Below are 18,758 nucleotides of genomic sequence, written 5' to 3' on the forward strand. Positions count from 1 at the left end.
AGAGCAAAGAATAGATAAAGTAGTAACAATAACAAAGAAAACCTTTCAAAAATAATACTATTTAATCTGTGTGCAATGCGTTTGATTGGTATATTGTTGTGTTTTTGTAGCTTTAATTATAATCAGAGCAATTTTCTATACAACAACTAGTTATTATAAATGTCTTTATTTATAGTAACAATTTATTAATCAAATGTCAAATGTCAGGCCTAAGAATGCATGCTTTTTTCCGAGATGTCCATACACATTTCTTTTGTTTTTTGCAGTATATTACATCCATTTGGAACCATTACGCACAAACTAACACGTCGGTAACAATAATGACACAAATCCAACAGACTTTCCAAGAGTTTTAAACCAAAATGAAAATAATGTGTGAGAGTGTGTGTTTTATTTCATTGACTTTTTCTGTTGCCGTCAGCTATGCAGAGTTTTCCGTTGAACTGCATTACAGACTTGAGTTCATTTATCCATCCATCCATTGTGAGGCGTGTGTGTGTGTGTGTGTAAAGTCTCAGCTACCAGGCCCGGATCCCCTGCAAAGTTCCTTGGCAGGGTGTGACCACAGGTCCTTGGGAAGCCTGGCTTTGCGTCTGGGCACCCAGGTTTCCCAGATTCATGTTCATGAACGCGTTCGCGGGGTTGTTGCTCGGGGGGAGCGCGGGTAAACTCGAATAGGAGCAGGAGTAAGTATTGGAGTACACCGAGTTGTTGTAGCTGTAGGCCGGGTAGCCGTTGTAGCTGTACGGGTTCGGAGCTCCCACTGTGTACGGAGGGTTATAGTTCTGAGATCCGGCCAGACACGGCCTCCCGTCCCGCACCAGAACCGGCACAGACACCCTCCGCGGCGGCGGCGGAGGGTGGTGGTGATGGTGATGGTGGTGGTGATGATGACCTACAATCTCCAGAGTCTTGTCCTGCCGCTGCCTCTTGCATTTGTACCTCCTGTTCTGGAACCAGATCTTGACCTGGGTGGAGGTGAGTTTCAGGGAGCTGGCCAGGTGTTCTCTCTCCGGGGCGGACAGGTAGCGCTGCTGCTTGAAGCGTCGCTCCAGCTCGAAGACCTGGGCCTGGGAGAAGAGCACGCGGGGCTTCCTGCGGGTCCTCTGCTGCTTGGCGGCGGCTTTCTCCGAGTCCGGATCCTCACAGTCCGCTCCTAACGCGCAGCTCTCTGTTGGTAGAAAAACAGAAGAAACAGGCTGAATTTCGTTTTAATAATTGTTTATTTTTTTAAAATTAAAATGTCATGTTGGAACATTAGTGTTTTTATCGACTGTTTTAATCAGTTCCTTGTTTTTGCTCTAGTTTGTAATCATATCTGCGCGTAAAACTAATCTGCGTCAAGTTCCAATACCTGAACAGAAAACTGTTGTTTTTTTAAACAAAACAAAATATGTTTACTGATATATACTATATTTGTGTAATTATGTAAAGAAAAACGTAAATTTGTGATTGAATAAAGTAAATCACAATTTTTTAAAAATCTTCATAATATTAAGTCTTGACCTAAGCTGAATGTATTTCTTTAAATCTAAAATTAAAATTGATGTATTGTAAATGGGCAAGTTTAGTGGAAAAATTCTTCACAGGAGTTCTTGTGGGTGGGTACAAAAATCCACACCAGTGCACATGTAAACATTTTAATTGCTGGAAGCATAAAAAACAGATTGCAACACCTTTTTATGAGGAAATCTGTTATTCCAAGGTGTGGCTCTTACTTTAAATGCAAATACATATTTATATAAAATATACTCTTTATATTAAAACAGTAAATATTTTATTTTGAGAACATTGAATGGTTGCTTTAAAGTTCTCAAATTAACAATTTGTGTCTTAGTTTATTGCAATAATTAGTTTGAAGTGTCAGATTATGCTGTCTGTTATTTTAAACTTTATTTAAGTCGTGATTTACAGGATATTAGTCTGTAATCCGTCTATTGTTTTCTCTTCTGTCAAAACACATTAAATATTCAAGTGTTTCTCACTGCTGTCAGGTTCTTCCGGCTCGGCCTCCAGCCGCAGGTCTGCCGGGTGGCTCTGCGTCGTGTTCCCGAACAGCTCCACCTGTAATCCGGCCTCCGCCAGCCGGTCCTGGACGCTCAGGGCGCCGAGGAACGACATCCTCTCCTCGCTCTCCGACAAACAGGAGCTGATGGGACTGGGGCTGTCTCTGCCTGCCAGCATGCAGGACGGCGGCGAGTGGGAGCTGAAGGCTCCCGGCTGCGACAGACCGAAGCAGGAGATCAGCTGGAATGGGTGCTGCTGCTGAGATTGCTGCTGGAGCTCCAACTTCAGTATGTCTTTCACTGAAAAAGGCGTGGTGGAGGACGCTACGACCGGACTGGGAAGCATTTTCGCCACCTACAAACGACTCGAGGTGGTCACCAGAAGCAGAGATGAGGCGATTCGTGTCCGAACGGCGCGTAAAAGAAACCAGAAGCCCGTGCGTAAAGGCGAGAAGCGATCGCGCTCTGCTTGTTGTTCACGCGGATGGAGGAGGGCTGGCCGGCGTTCAGCTGGGACATACCTCTCCCCTGGCGCAGCGTCTGTGGCTGGAGGGTTGGGAGAGGGAAGGAGAGGTCGATCCTGTTTGGTTGGCTGAGTTCAGTTATCTGGAAACAGAGCTGGGTCAGCCAACATGCTGTCCTCTTCCTTTCAGTGACGTCCCGCAGCGGGGGGAGGGACTCACGGAGGCTCTGTTTCTTTCTGGGTCTACCTGAGCGTCAGGAAGACTTTTCTAATTTATGAACAATTATTGACGCCATCGACTCCTGTCGAAGTGATAAAAATCCTGGAGGTAAGAAAGATTTAATACCATGCTTTTTGTTTATTCGACAGCGGAGAGGTGATACTTAAACAGCTGTGCAAATGCATAAAAGTAAACACTGCTATGCGGAACTGACCTTAATTTTATGTCACCTTTAAAGAACTTGACTTTACCCGGAAGTTCTGCTGTTTGATCATGTTTTTTGCTGTATGGTGCAATAATCACCACAGCTCTCCCCCTCATCACTGGGGTGGTTTTAAGATAAGACATATCTTTGTTTCCTGTCTCAGAAATCCACGGATAAGATAATCCTCCGGGACTCTGAGATTAGCCTGAAACCAAACGGACACGGAGGCTTATTCAGTGCGTTGTTGTTGGTTTATTAAAAAAAAAAAAAAAAGTTTCCAGCTTATTTTTTCACTAACATCTGGCCTTAGTGATGCTTTCCTGTGACACGAAGTCATTCTGATACATTTGCATAAATGAACAAAAGAAACAAGAAACAATTAAAATAAAAATTGAATTGCTGCAAAAAACAACAACAAAACGATTATCTGAAATATCTGCTTGTTGCAGCAAACGGAAGTTGGAAATAGGGAAACCTTAATTTCCTCACAAATGTTTAGTTTTCTTTTACTTGAGGAGGGAAAGGGAAAATTGATTTCACGTCAGTAGGCTTTTAAAGTAACTTAATTAATTATTTACTTTTTATTTTATTTTTTAAAAATGTTCTTGTTGTTTCCTGATGTCGACAAACTGAAGTACGCTCAGTTTTGTTGCTCGTGGTATTTACAGCTCGTGCACATTTGTTGTAAACTAAAACTTCGGCCTGTCTCAATAATCAAATGGGTGATTCAAACAATTTTTGTTGAAACCTTCAAAACTAAATTATTAGAACAGACTTTTAAAGTTTTATTTATTTGTTTTATTCACATTCACCTCACGAGAGGCCAGAATATTTTGAAGCTGAAGGGAGTTCGAACTGAAGGAAGTTCAAACTATTTCTTTTTATTTGTTTTACCAGTCCAAATGAAACTCTGTTTATAAATACAATTTAAACGGAACAAATCATTCATCTTACTTTTATATTTCAAACAGTTTGAGCTTCTAATAATTAAGTCGGGTAATGCCAATTTAAAACCATTAGTAGGTTACATTGTACTAATGATTGATGATAATTTTTTTTTTTTATTCAGTTCAATATTGTTGTTAAAGGGGCACTTTTACCGCTAATAATAATAATAATAATAATAATAATAATAATAATAATAATAATAATAATAATAACACTAAGAAGAAGAAGAATGGTGGCGATTTTCTGTCACTTTCCTGTCCTTCGTGGTGAAACTGGACACCTCTCTTCCTCTGGTCAACTATCTGTGTCCAAGTGCAGCAGGCGCCAGCGTCTGAGGGACTTCTGCTCTTAAACCGCAAGGAAAGAAAAGGAGAGAATGTGCCCATAATCTCATCCGTTCCCCATCAGCAGGACAATGTTTAGATTAGTGAAACATCCCTCCTTCTTCTTAAAAATGGCCTTTTAGACGGGCAGAGAAGCTACGGGAGAGGTCTTATTTTTAGTCCAATTAAAATGCGCTTTTACGCGCCGGAGTGAATCGTGGTTAGTTTAACCTGAACTCTGCTGGGACGCAACCAAACCAGACACTTCCAGTTATTGTGCTCCACGAAGAAGAACAATTAGGCTATTTGAAGACTGATTTTTATAGATCCGTATGTAATTTTTCAGGATATTGTGGTTGATTTAACTCATGAAACACACCCAAAGGCGCCAAATGTGGTTAGTAGCGAATGTATGCAATGGTTCAAATAATACTAAAAACAAAACAAAAACAAGCAAAGGACCGCAGCTACATTTTTTATTAGGTTACATTTTATTCTTGTTAAAATCCATTTGAAAGTGTTTACACGTAAATGATCTTGAAGGGGTCTTTGTGTCAAACCGCGCGTGGTCACTGCGTCACGGTTCACAGCCTCCATCAGCCTAATGGCTCACTCAACTTTCAGCCCTGAACGCGCACGCACACGCGCACGGCCTCTCGAGCTCGAAGCTGACCGCCACCCTCATCATTATCTTCATCATCCTCGTCTTCGGGCGGTCCTCGCGTGCCACCTTCAGCTCGTAAGCGTCCGAGTGGAGGCGCGTGTTTACGCGGAGCGGAAGGGTCTGTTTCCTGCCCGTAACAAAACCCAGACTCTTTAAAAAGTGTCAAGGAGCTCCGCGGTTTATCATGCTGATTTCAGAGCCATGGTCGATAAGCTCCGAGCTCTAAACGAGGTCAGGGAGCGCACAGGCAGACTGAATATACCTGAAAAACAAACCTCGGAGAGTTTGTAAAATAAAAATAATCAAGCCCGAACATTCACTGAGGGAATGCTATGAATGTTCGGGCTTCCATGCTACAGTTTCAGAGTGTCAAGGATGATGCTCAACTACTACCACGCCCAATTTTATAACCGTTTTTGTGTTTTCAAAGGCCCACTTTGATTTGGGTTTACTCCAAATGTTCATCATCTGGTAAATGCACATTCAGTGATTACTTTCTGAAAGATTTATTAAAGCCTGCTCAGTGGCTAATGATATATTTTTGCAAACAGACAAACAGAGTTGACTTTAAACAGTTATTGGCAAATTTAAACAAAGCTGTGGCGCAACTGTTATCCCTCAGAATATGTGCTGGGGTTAAAACGACCCGGTTTTTTGGCTGTGGTTGCCATCTTGAATTGGGTTGACTCCAAAAGTTAATTAGTTGTAGGTGTGCATGGTTTATAGTATGTTGTGTTAACAGACAGACACATGAACACACGCACACACACACTCACAGGCAAAAGCTTTGTGATCATTTTCGTCTTTCTTCAGCTGGCAATAAGAGAAAAAAAAAAACAACAAAAAAACAAATCTATTAACGAGTGCAGTGTTGAAATCTCAATTGTTTCTCCTCCTTGAGCCACTTTTCAGTGAGTTCCATAAGTTTAGGTTTTGCCAGGCGGTGCTCAACGTGTCTCTTCTTGTTTGTGTCAGTCTCTCCATATCTCTGTGACACTAAAAGCTCTAGAGCTGCAGGTGTAAAGTCATTTCTGCAGGAGGCCCAGAAAACCAATCCTTCGGGAGATGTAGGCTGTTCTGTAAGACAGAAGAGTTCAGGACACAAAATGCAGGTTGGATGACTTGTTTCTTAGTGAAATGATCTTTTTTTCCGTGCCTCTGGTGCTTCAGTAAATGCTGATGGTTTTAAATTTACTGTAACTCCTAAGGTGTCAGCATCTATAGTGTGTGGAGAGGCACTTACAGGCCTCATATGTGAACTAAAGGAGAATTCACAAAAACATAAAGGATGACACAAGACTAAGATCATGTTGGAGTTATAGCTGTTTTAGTCAAACCTTGAAAGTCACAGGATGTCACGCTCACAGTATGTGTTATAAAAGACTCTCAGCCACTACCACATCAGCTTTTAGCTCAATATCTGAAAAAGTGACTGAATTATAGTCATTGTTGTGTTGGCTAATGTGTATTAGCTGTTGTGGTCATCTTTAATTGGACTTATTCCAAGAGTTAATCAGTTGTAGATGTACACTCCATTAGTTAATGCTAATGCTTCAAGCATAGTAAATGTTGTGACTGACTCCCAGCTACAACCACACCAAATTTTAGCACAATATCAGCAAAACTGATTGAATTATCGGCAAGTCATTTGGCTGTGGTGGTCAAATTATTATTTGCTGAAGATTTAATTTAAACTCAGTCCAACAGTTCATGATGTATTTTACTAACAAAGAAACAGAATTGCTTCCAAAAAGTAAATGGCAAAATTTAAAATAAAGTTAGTGCTCAAAACCTGTATCAGAGATTAGTCTCAGCTTCTGCAACACCAGATTTTAGATTAATATCTGTAAAATTGATTGAAGTTTAGCTATTTTTGTGTTTTTTAAAGTCAGTTGACTGTGATAGCCTAACAGGTTCTGATGCCTCCCAGCATCTTGAATTAGAAAAGCATCAAAATAACGATGGCATGAAGTTTAAAGGTCCTTGAAGTTATTTTCCAAAACAACCTCCTCATGGACAGAACATTTGTCCCACATGGAGCTTTCCTTTTCCCTTTAATTTCATGGTCATCAGCAAGTGTGGCAAAGGCCCAAGCTGTTGTGTGTCTCAGTTCTTCTGCGTCCCGGAAGGTGAGTCTTATCAGCAGTCCATGTGATGGTCTCAGTAGCCAGTACCCAGACTGGGCTATTGTGCCCCTGCCTGGGCCAGAGTGACGGATGACAGCGCCTTCTCCCTGGAGGAAATGAGGAGGCCAAAGGCAAGCTGCATGCAGGGCCATTTTTGAATTTGAACAAAATCTTGTTCTCACCCACTTATCAGCTGTAAAAGTGTCCAATGTTCCACCCGGGTGAACGTTTGTGTTCCAGCGAGTCCCTCGAGGCTCGTTGTGATAACCAGGTTAGGAAAATGATACACTAATTAGGCTGTTTGCCTGAAAGACTGTGAGAGAGTGAACCGAAACTCTGCTCTGTGTATCTTGGAGACCCTGAGAGGAGGAAGTCAGGTCAGGCCCGTCTGGGTCCCCTGCCCTTTGCCCTCCCTGGGGCCTCATAAATTAGGCTGCCTTGCCCCAGCAGGTGTGTGTTTGTATATATGAACACTAACAGGGGGATGTGAGGGCTGTAATATCTGTGATCTACAATGTTGGGAATTTATTTTGGGAGGAAACATGCAACCTAAATAGCCTTATCCTCCCTGCTGTCGTCGCTCAGGCCGTGCAGATAAAACCACGACTGCGAGAAGCTGGTAAGGAAATCGTGTGGGACTTTGACAGGTTATGTCTTGCATGTTGCAGCAGCTATTGTCCTATTGATAAACAAAAGTTTTGGGAAATATCAGGCTGGTGGTTTCAGCAGCAGCGTCTATTTTTGTTCATGTAAATTTTATTATTGATGCTCTGATTGAATATGTGCTAAAAGCAGGGAAACTGTCCTCCAGCTGGTCCAGTCAGTCTTGGACAATAAACAAACCCTATAAATTAATTAAAAAAAAAAACAATAAAAGTGTGGAAAGATTTCTAAAATGCAACTTATTTATATAGTAGGAACAACTGCAAAGAACACAATTTTCAAAAAAACTTCACTGTGTTTTAAAAATATAAGGAAATCTAGAATTTATTCCAAACAAATACAGTGTGAACAAGGACATGAAGATATATAAACATAAACGAGGGAGAGTTCTGCATCAATGTGGGACGGCTGAGTCACTTATTGTTTTCCTTTTTATAGTTTCTTCTGTACAGTTGTTGGATGAACTATTTCAACTTACTTTCAGCTATTTTAGCCATTCAGGTATCAAAACGTTTAGCTCATACAGAACGTTGCAACTATGACTTTTGCTATTTGTAACATGTGTCGTTTTTGAAATATCTACTTTTATGTACAATTTTTCAGATAGAAATGCATTGAGAACTCTTCAAATCTTTGAAAGATTTTTGAACTCTCCTACTTGCTTCATTTTTACTGTTTAACTACTGTTTTGTTAATTTTAACTTTTAGCAATTGTGTCACTAATTTTAGCATTTTTCCTGATTGTTTTGACTTTAACAGTGTAGTTTAATCTACTTCAACAAATCCAGCAACGTCATTCAGCGCTCAGCGTTCACACTGCATTCCTGCAAAAAAAAAAGCTATTTTTATTTATTTTTTTCTAGCTTACGACAATTGTAGAGTTTGTGCGTGCTTGGTTGTTCTGCCTTCGGTTAAAATGTGGAGCATATTAGAATTAGGAAATTCAGCCACTGACCCTGTTGAGTCCTGTAAGTAATCTGACACCTAAAATAAAAGGGATCTCGTGGATTTCAGTGAGCAAGTAAGAGCGTCTGCAAGAAAATACTACAATGTTTCAACAGGCAACAAGTTATTTAAACCCCACTGTAGCACCGAGGAGCTCATCCTTCTATAAATAGCTATAAAAACTGTTGTTTGATAAACCCTCTCATACGATTTCCAAGCTGAGATTGAATTCTTCATAAAAGCTAACAAGCACCAGACAGCAACAGAAACGTTAGAATTTTCAGAAAAAAACTTTAGTCAGACTGACCAACCCGAGATCTTTGCAAAGTAATAAATGTTGTGGGACTATATGTTGTAAGCTTACTGTATTTTTAAAAATTGCCACTGCAAATATGAGTCAAAACTACAGGTGGTTTAAGAAAACATTGCAGCATTGATTCTTATCTTTGCTCCACTGAATTTAGCGAGCTGGAACACAGATTTCTCTGAAACTGCAACAATTTGCATCCTTGATTCCCAAACATTTCAAATGTGAGATTATAAAAGGCATTAAAAACAATTATAAACATACCTTTCTCTCAAATTCCTTTTCATGTGTTACTGGCATCAAAATCTGGATTTTTTCCCCCCATAATTGTCAGGGAAGATGATTTCATATTACATCTTGTCAAAAAAAAGATGAAAATTTTATTAAACTAAATTCAATCATTTGTTCTATTTGACACAACTCTACATTATTTTTTAACATATAAAGCCTGTGCTGGCCCCTGACCTCTGACCTTTCTGTGGATGAGAGTGTGAGCAAGTTGATCGACAAACTATCACAAGCTTAGAAATGACAGTATGTTTATGCCTTTTTTGTTTTTTCTGGACAGAGAGAGAGAGCAAAACAAAAAAGCCAGGGTTGAAATTCAAACATGAGACTTCCACTTCCTGTCTTTGTGCCGCAGCAGGAATATTTGTGAGAAGCTGGAGAGCTGAAGTCAGCCAAAAGACAACATCAATCAGGCGGAGGAGCACAATGTGGGCCTTGTGTTTGAGGTTCCACCCTGCTCCATGGCCCGAAGGCCACATCAAAGCACCGAGTGACAAGTCTGTTCGGGGACTATTGTTGATATTTCTCTAAACTAAGTCATCTTCTTGATCATTGGAACGTTCCTTGTATTTGAATTAGCTTTTGGCTTATTTTGCTGCAGCTGTGTTAAAATATTTCAGCTGTAATTGGTATGAATTTTACATCCTTGAACAGAAACATTCAAGTATATATTATTAATTAAAAGGCCTAACATTTCTTGAAGGAATATACATCACCAGCTGACTTTAATGTTAGACTAAAATAATCTTATGTTGAGAAATCATGTAGTTGTAGACATTTTGGTCAAACCTTGAAAATAACATTGTGCACAATCTCATGCAATATCGGGAGTTGTCAGGCTCATAGTAAGTTTTGGGAATGACTCTCAGCCATTGCAGCATCAAATTTTAGCTTGATATCTGTAAAATTGACTGAGTTACAGACATTTTTGTGTTGGCTAATGTCAATTAACTGTGTTGGCCACTTTGAATTGGGGTGACTCCAAAATGTAATCTCTTACAGATGTACACCTACTGATTACTGTCTGACAGTTTCATTTAATCCTGTTCAGTGGTGCATGAGATATTTCGCTAAAAGACAAACAGGGTTGATGCCAACAGTTAATACCAAAGTTTTAAATACAAATCAAAGATCCAGAGTACAAGTGTGCATTGGAAAGAAAAAAAAACTACAAGCAAAGTATCTACATGCACAAGTTGAGCAGATGCACAGCCTCATTAGTTGGAATGCAGCCCTGCACACGCAGATGACTGACGCCTTTTACTTCACCAGCGATTAGACTGCACCGGGAGGTCCTGTGCTCACCGTGTTGTTGCTGTGTCTGGTCTCTTGTTAGAGAATTGATGACACCGCCTTCAGAAAACAAACAAGGCGGGAAGCTATAAAGGTGGTCACTCAGCACAGCTCTGTGACCCAGAGACGCAGGGGCCACGGCGGCATGTGAGCAGCTCTGTACCGTCCCCCCACCACCACCCCGGAAGGTGCAGCAGTGTGTGTGTGTGTGCGTGTGCGCACGCTCCTGTTTGTGTTTCAGTAACTGCAGCAGGAATGTGACTGTCTTGTGCCTGAATGCGTGTCTGTGTGTGTTTGGTTGTCAGGCAGCAGCAACAAGAAAACCCTGTCCGCATTGCTCTTTACATCACACAGCTTGATGCCAAGATAAATGTTCCACATTTCAGCATGTAGCAACCCCCACCCACCCCACCCCATCCCCCTTCCTCGCCGTGGGCACTGTCCTGCCAGGGGAGACTCCTGTCACTCCCTGCTCTGACTCACACTTCACATCAGAGCCCGGCCCGTGGCCCCAAGGCCTCCTCACACACATACAACACAAACCCTACTCCAGGAGGGCCCCGAGCCTTGTTCTGGGAGCTCAAATCCCATAATTGCAGAGCTGACAGTGATAGCTAACATACGAGACACCCTCACCTGGTAGTAAAGAATGAAAACATCTACTGTCAGCGTGAAGCCAGGAGGGGAGTGGGGGTGGGACCAGCACGGGGGAAAGTGAGCAACCTGGAGCACAAAAAGAAAAGTCGGATAATAAGTATGTGCTCTGTGGCGAACAAGTATTAAGCTTATTTGCACATCTTTTGTGAGTAAGCTTTACAAGAGGTTTAAGAGGCTTAACAAGGTTTTATTAATGGGTAAGAAATCTTATTGGTGATTGACACAAGAGCTAACATTATCGCTGAAGGAGATGAAAATGTTTCTCATCAACAAACTTGGTGAAATGGGAAGGACTGTATGATACATTATCATGCTGTAACAATGAACAGATGCCTTTTCACCTTTTTTTTTTGTTTTCTTATGATGGTGGGCACCAACAACTACTGAGAAAATCAGTTCTTACTGGTTTTTATCAACCAGGTTTAATAAAACACATCAACTCTCCACTTGTATGCTAGATATGGAGATTTTAATGAAAGCATATTATATTGGATATACAGATTATATGTTGATTCATTTTAAATTTTGAAAATCTGCACAAAGTGTAAATTTCTTGACATCTTATTTTAGGGTGAAGGAAAAATACTCCACCACTTAAACTATTTACTAGACAACAAATTAGGAGTCAACTCTGCGACCTAACCCCTAACAAAGTCAAAGTCTTGGAAGAAAAAAAGAAATGAGGCTGGACTGGCCTTCATTAATCAACTACTTCAACTCCTGCAGACAGCTGTGTGGAGAGAACAGTTGAGCCATGTTTGTTTACACCAGAGCTCAGCAGAGGCCCTCGGGACAGAAAAGACACGAGATACGATCGCGTTTAAACAGAATCACATCCAGTCACTCAAACAGCATGAAGGCAAGAAGCCAAAAAAGCAAACTGACATGTATGATGAATATCACGCTACAGCGTTCTGACACAACCTTTGACTCCAATTTTCCCTGAAACCCGAAGACATCCTACTGCGCAAAAAACAAATCAAGTGTTTTTGCTTTGGACGTCCTGAAGTATTTATCGGGCTTGTGGCGCCCTCTTGTGGCGACGTCTATTAATACAACTGAAACCTCAGGGTTGCCAGCTAGAAAATTACGAAATGTTGTTCTGCCGCTTCAAATTGATCCTATTTTGACTAAAACTATCTTTGGCGCGGAAAAACTATTTTCTTTTTCTTTGCATAGAAACACTACACCTATCTTATATTTGGGCTTTTATAAAACTATTTATCTTAGATATAGACCGTAAAACTATCATACAAATACGGTAATTGTCGTCTGTCTGGCAACGTTGCCTGGGCCACAGACATTGGTTGAGAGGTTTGTCAGTCAAATGACAGACGCGTTCATTGGTCATCAGCTCCCTTTGCGCGTGTCTCATTAAATTTTGACCTGGACTGAAATACGTATCTAATATGGTGGATTCCCATTGGTTAATCCGTTCACGCCCACTCCACAGCCTCCAAATCCAAGTTGAAGGTGAAAGCCGCTCGGTGAGCCGTTCCTGTGGCTGCAGCCTGCATTAAAAGAAGCCATGTCGGTGTTTTGGGAGGTCCCCCTGGCAGTACCCGTAGCTGTCTTTAAGTTAACGCAGGACTTCAACAACGACCAGTTTCCTAAAAAGGTGAACCTGGGAGTTGGAGGTGAGTTTTTCCATGGTAACGGTATCCAGGAGCAACGAGCAAGGTGATGGTTTAAATGACGTAGCTGAATTATCGGATTTCAGAGATTGTTTTTTTTTTTATGATGGAGACCACAGATTCTGATGTTTGTGTCCCTGTCTGTTACCAAAATATCTCAGGAACCAATGGACAGATTTTAGTAAAACTTGCAGAAAGTAATCACTGGATGGACAGCTTCAGCTGATTAACTTTCTGTGCCAACCCTATTTAAAATGGCTATCTCAGCCAACTCACCTTAGAATACACAAAACGGACTATGATTCAGACATTGTGATAAAATTTAGTGTGATTGTAGTTCAGAGTAATTCACAACACATACTCCAAGTGCTTCTCATTGCATGAGATCTTTGCCTAAAACCTTAACATGAACTGTTGGAATCTACCGTATTTGTCTGTTAGCAAAATATCTCATGAACCATGGGACAAATTTTAATGAAATTCCCAGAAAGTTATCATTGGATGCATATCTACAACTGATAAACTTTTGGGATCAATCCAAATCAAGATGGCCGCCACAGCTAACCGATATTAGCCATCACAAAAATGGCTATAACTCTGTCAGTTTTACAGATATTGAGTTAAAATTTGACGTGGTAGTAGCTGAGAGTCATTCACAACACATACTGTGAGCGTGACATCTTGTGATATTGCATTTGATTGTGCATAAAGGTATGTTCAAGGTTTGACCAAACTGGCTCTGTCATTTCTTAACATGAAATTATCTTAGTCTAAAACTCTGGTATGAAAGGCAGTGACATAAAGTGTTCTTTCAAACAATGCTTTGCCTTTTATTTTTGTTATGAAATTATCAATGTTACCACTTTTTTTTTCTAACTGTGAGCAAAATAGTGAGAATAAATACACAAGAAACTCATCTGAGTCCCACTTTTTCTCTTTTTTGCTGCCATTCTGCCAGATGACGTCTGTCTTAGTGGGCTTGTAGGGAGCTGATTGGATTATTTATCCGTCATTACTGAAGAACAATCTACATGCAGGAGTTATAATATGCCTGTGTCCCTTTTCAGGCGAATAAACAAATCATTCCAGTCGACTGCGCAGGTGTCTGCCATGTTAACTGCTGGACACAATTCCTTCGTAATGAAAGAGTAAACTGAGAAATGTGGAGCTCAGTTGTGGTCGGAGAAGGCCATCTGAGTCCCGTGATAAGTCCTGGATCCTGTCATTTAATCCCCATCCCTCTGCGAGACTCGGAATGCTACAGATGGTCAAATGCCGCACTGCAGCTGGTCAATGTAGGCCACGCCGTGTTCTGCTGTCACATGCACTAAGAGTCACTTCCAGAGCTGAAGCAAATTCATTAAATTCAGTAAACCTCAAGTCGAGGAACAGAAAAGCTGTAAATTATCACCAGAGTGGTTGCAGCTGCAGGAGCTTTTGGACGTTTCTTTTGTTTTAGTTCATTCTAAAATAAATACCTTTTGGTTTTGAATAAGAAACTGGAGAAAGAAAGAAAAAAAAAGTCAGCATGGTGCAAATGGTATAAGAACTAGTGAGTTGTAAAGCAAGCTGATCATCTTTGTTCTGAGGGGAACTAGATTATTGTGTGCTCAAGTCGTTATCAAGTGGGTGACACGAAGGTCAGCTAGCAAAGACACACAACAGATGAAAGTACACATGTTATGGTGTGTTGGAAATGATATTTACAGGCGTCTGCTGGAGATACTAATTAAGACACACATAATATATCTGAGAAGTTATCACTGAGCCGGTATAAAAAGAGGCCGCTCCCCTATGATCCAGCCTACTTTTTGACGCCCACTTTGTCCAGATCAGGGTTCTGTAACCTGTGGATCTGGAGCCACAGGTGGCTCTTCAGTCCTTCTGCAGTGCCTCGTTGTACCTTTGACCAAAACTGACACGCAGTGAACATCGGTCATGTTTTGTAGCTTATTTATTGTAAACTGGCAATAGGAATAGGTACTTTAGCAGTTCATTTGTCCATTTAAAAAAAAAAAATCTAGGAAAGAACATTTCTGTTTGAAGATTATATCTTTTAGAGGTCAAAATATGGTGTTGTAGAAGTACACAGCTAGTTTCTTAATATATAGGACAAAATGAAAATAAATGCATGACTGTAATGCTGTAACCAAGCACCAAAGTAGTAAATAAAAGATGTGGTCTTCTATTTGGATCACCCGCAACCTAGTGTTTCATTTATCTCTAAATGGGCTACTTATTTGATTATTTTTCATAAATATGGACTCAAATAGGTCTGCATAGTGTACTTTGTCTTTGTACAAGTATGAAGTGTTTTTCTTCTTTTCTCTTGAGACTTGAAACCTCTTGAATCCAACACATTACAACATATACTGTAGGTTTTAGTCTATAGTCTAGTATATGAATAAATATGTATTTTAATTGTTAAGTACATTTTGTGGGTCCACACAAACTTTATTAAAAAAGGAAAGATGGTAAAATAGTTTCTTTTAAATGTGAAGGTTGACAGAAGTGCGGCTGCACAGTGAAATGATGCTCACTCACTGAGCGAACGCTGTTTTCTCTGCGAAGATGTAAACACAGCGGACCTTCTGGCTTTCAGCTCACACTTCACATTCTTTTCAGTCTTGCGTCAGCACATCAAGGTTTTATTTTTTATTACGCACAGTCTTTCTTTCTTTCTTTGCTTCTTTCTTTCGTTATTTTTGTTCCCTGCAGCCTACAGGACAGATGAAGGCAAACCTTGGGTTTTGCCAGTGGTGAAAAAGGTGGAGAAGCTCATTGTGCACGATGACCGGCTAAACCACGAGTACCTGCCCATCCTGGGGCTGCCTGACTTCAGATCCTCTGCCTCCAAGATCGCGCTGGGAGACGACAGTCTTGCCATCCAGGAGGACAGGGTTCGTGTCACAAACAGAAACGCAGCGCTTCGGTTCGGAATCTTTCCCCATTTAATATCACACCCTTTTTTTTCTGTTTTGGTCAGGTGGGGGCCGTCCAGTGTCTTGGCGGTACCGGCGCTTTGAAGATAGGCGCAGAATTTCTGAGGCGGTTCTACAATGGGACGAACAACACAAAAACACCCGTCTATGTTTCTGCACCTACTTGGGGTACACACAGATGAACAGCGGATCGCACAGACCTGCATCCTGAAATCAAGCTGCTCGTTTCAGGACTTTGATTGCCTTGCAGAAAGACCTTTAGACTCCCTGAAGACTTTAGACTCAGGATGTTATTAAAGCTTTGTACTACTAATGCCACTATCACCTGTTATCAGTGACCTGTTTTATCAATGAGAAACATAAAAAATCAGTCTTGTATCTACAGGAAGTTTAAGCAGTAAAAAGAACAGCTGTCTCAGAGTTTTTGCTCTCCGTTTGCTTTAGAAAATCACAATGCCGTGTTCAGCAATGCTGGCTTCGAGGACGTTCGTCCTTACAAGTATTGGGATGCAGAAAAGAGAGGTCTGGACTTGGCTGGTTTTCTTGGAGACCTGGAGGTAAATAATTGGACGTGTTACTTACTACCTTTAATTTTCCGTTGGGAATTTACTCTGTCCTCTCTTAATCCTCACAGAGTTGTCCAGAGCGCTCAGTCTTTGTCCTACATGCTTGTGCCCATAATCCCACCGGAACAGACCCCACAAAGGAGCAATGGAAGCAAATTGCTGAGGTCATGAAGGTATTCTACATACAAAGCAACGTATAATTATGTACTACCAAGAGGATTTTTTGGACCAAAATGAATGAGTGTTTGATGACTTGTCCTGTTTTTTTTTTTCCTAGAGGAGAAAGCTGTTTGTGTTCTTTGACTCGGCCTATCAAGGCTTTGCCACAGGCAGTCTGGAGAAAGATGCCTGGGCTGTTCGCTACTTTGTCTCCATGGGCTTTGAAATGTTTTGCGCTCAGTCATTCTCCAAGAACTTTGGCCTCTACAGTGAGTGACCCTCACACAGAAACCACAAACTATATAAATCCACTTCAGTTTGGGGGATTTTTCTCAAGGAATAACTGATCCCAAAGTCCGAGTTCCTTATTTACAGTTGATAGTTGATAAAATTGATAAAACGCTGCTGGGATGTAACAAAAGTTGTAGATTAACTACAAGCAGAGCTTTTTATCTGAGCATTTCTTTACATTTTAACATTTACCACTTTGTTTGAAAGGCCATAGCTTCCATGTTGCTTTATGTTTGACTTGCGTTTGTCCCTTCAGATGAGCGTGTAGGCAACCTTACGATCGTCTCTCGTGATGCTGACAAACTGAAGCGGGTCCTCTCCCAGATGGAGAAGATAGTCAGAACCACCTGGTCCAACCCGCCTTCTCAGGGAGCTCGCGTCGTTGCCGTCACGCTCAACTCACCAGAGCTCTTTTCTGAATGGTCAGCACAAAATCTCCTCATGGAAAGGTTTCCCTACGCAGTTTGTGAGTCACATGTCTGATACGGCGCTGCTTTGTTTTTATTTTATTTAAGGAGGGACAATGTAAAGACCATGGCTGACAGAGTTTTACTGATGAGGGCTCAGCTGAAAGCCAAGCTTCAGACTCTGGGCACACCAGGGACCTGGGACCACATCACTAACCAGATTGGCATGTTCAGCTTCACGGGTCTCAACTGTAAGTTTAAGGAACCGACAGAAAGCAAACACTTTCTGTCACATACAGCTCAGCTTTAATCATCAAATCAGATCCAATTTATTTATATAGCACATTTAAAAAACGTCTGACCTTGGCCACAGTCTGTGTGGTAACATATCAGGTGTAAATAAATCTGCTTTGTTTCCTGCAGCCAAACAAGTAGAATACCTGATAAAAGAGAAACACATCTATTTATTGGCCAGTGGTCGCATCAACATGTGTGGCTTGACCAGCAAGAACATCGACTACGTGGCCGAGTCCATCCACGAGGCCGTTACCAAGGTGCAGTAGAAGAAGAAACAGCACATCCTGCTGCTCACCTCGGAGGCGCCATCATCCAGGAGACCGCTGTGTTTGTTCACCGCAGGTTTTACCGATCAGTTGTTTCACCTGAACTGTTGACTCTGGCTTGTTAAACAAGACAAAACACGCCGCAAGAAGACGATTTAAAATAATTGTTCATTTTTTTCATAAACAATGTTCATATTTGTTTTCTTTTTTTGTTTTTGTCACACATTGTTCTCTTTAAAGCTCTTCTTTTTCCCACATGTGTGTATCTCAAGTGTAAGCTTTAACAGGACCAAACTTAAGAATCAATAATAGCTGCTTTTAGTATTTACTTACCTCATTATATGAATCACTGGCCATCATTATTGCTGTATAATATGTAAACACATATTCTCAGGAATGCATTTTTTAACTTAAACTTTGAAATGTATTAATGCCCAATGAAGTTTAAATCTGTCTTTATGGAGTGATTTTTAATTTTTTTCCCCCAGTTTGTGCTCTTGACACGTGTCATGGCTGCAGAGACATCTGAACACGGTGCTGCTGGCTGATTATCTTGTTATTTCCAATTCTGCCAGGTTCCCGCTGGTTTATGTTGACTCGCCATAACTCTGGTACACGGTTATGTAAGGTTGTTGTTAAGGAAAGGTTAATGATCAACGAGCTTGCTATCATGTCTCTTTGAGCAGCAGTAAAACAGACTTAATTGAAGCTGAAAATGCGAGATGAATTGATAAAGAACTATAAATCTTATGTTTGCATTGTTTCCTAATACGTATGATAAAGGTTGATAATCGTGCATTTTCTCTACAAATTATGTAGAAAATGATGCATATTTTACTGAAAAATATGAACTCTGGAAATAAATATGACAAGAGTAATAGTTCAATCAATTTATTAATATATTCTTTCTGTAGATCTTAAATCTTTTTTTGTGCAACATATACAGGTGCTGGTCATAAAATTAGAATATCATGAAAAAGTAGATTGATTTCAGTAATTCCATTTAAAAAGTGAAACTTGTATATTATATTCATACATTACATACAAACTCATATATTTCAAATGTTTATTTCGTTTAATTTTGATGA

At 40.6% G+C, this 18,758-nt stretch overlaps 2 protein-coding genes across 2 annotated transcripts; one reads left to right on the forward strand and one right to left on the reverse strand.

The window, feature by feature from the left end:
• On the reverse strand, positions 1–2,604 carry nkx2.3 (NK2 homeobox 3). The gene is made up of 2 exons (XM_017413035.3): positions 1,986–2,604; positions 1–1,171 (listed from the first exon to the last, which is right to left on the reverse strand). Exons 1-2 carry the CDS (start codon positions 2,350–2,352, stop codon positions 519–521), a joined length of 1,020 nt encoding a protein of 339 aa, XP_017268524.1. The 5' UTR covers positions 2,353–2,604; the 3' UTR covers positions 1–518.
• Positions 2,605–2,671: 67 nt separating this feature from the next.
• got1 (glutamic-oxaloacetic transaminase 1, soluble) lies at positions 2,672–18,548 on the forward strand. The gene is made up of 10 exons (XM_017413034.3): positions 2,672–2,797; positions 12,562–12,745; positions 15,461–15,642; positions 15,729–15,852; positions 16,129–16,241; positions 16,319–16,423; positions 16,528–16,678; positions 16,957–17,122; positions 17,216–17,358; positions 17,531–18,548. The coding sequence occupies exons 2-10, from the start codon at positions 12,637–12,639 to the stop codon at positions 17,668–17,670; spliced, it is 1,233 nt and encodes a 410-aa protein (XP_017268523.1). The 5' UTR covers positions 2,672–2,797; positions 12,562–12,636; the 3' UTR covers positions 17,671–18,548.
• The last annotated feature ends 210 nt before the right edge of the window (positions 18,549–18,758 follow it).

The sequence above is a fragment of the Kryptolebias marmoratus genome, linkage group LG22 (genome assembly GCF_001649575.2).
Source record: "Kryptolebias marmoratus isolate JLee-2015 linkage group LG22, ASM164957v2, whole genome shotgun sequence".
Lineage (NCBI taxonomy): Eukaryota > Metazoa > Chordata > Actinopteri > Cyprinodontiformes > Rivulidae > Kryptolebias > Kryptolebias marmoratus.

What these genes read in the sequence shown, in the direction of transcription:
- nkx2.3 (XM_017413035.3), bottom strand. Translation starts at nt 2,352, where the DNA reads ATGCTTCCCAGTCCGGTCGTAGCGTCCTCCACCACGCCTTTTTCAGTG. An exon ending in GCCGGAAGAACCTGACAGCA is followed by an intron (nt 1,172 to 1,985) that starts GTGAGAAACACT and finishes TTCTACCAACAG; the next exon opens with AGAGCTGCGCGTTAGGAGCG.
- got1 (XM_017413034.3), top strand. Translation starts at nt 12,637, where the DNA reads ATGTCGGTGTTTTGGGAGGTCCCCCTGGCAGTACCCGTAGCTGTCTTT. An exon ending in TTGCCATCCAGGAGGACAGG is followed by an intron (nt 15,643 to 15,728) that starts GTTCGTGTCACA and finishes TGTTTTGGTCAG; the next exon opens with GTGGGGGCCGTCCAGTGTCT. An exon ending in GTTTTCTTGGAGACCTGGAG is followed by an intron (nt 16,242 to 16,318) that starts GTAAATAATTGG and finishes TAATCCTCACAG; the next exon opens with AGTTGTCCAGAGCGCTCAGT.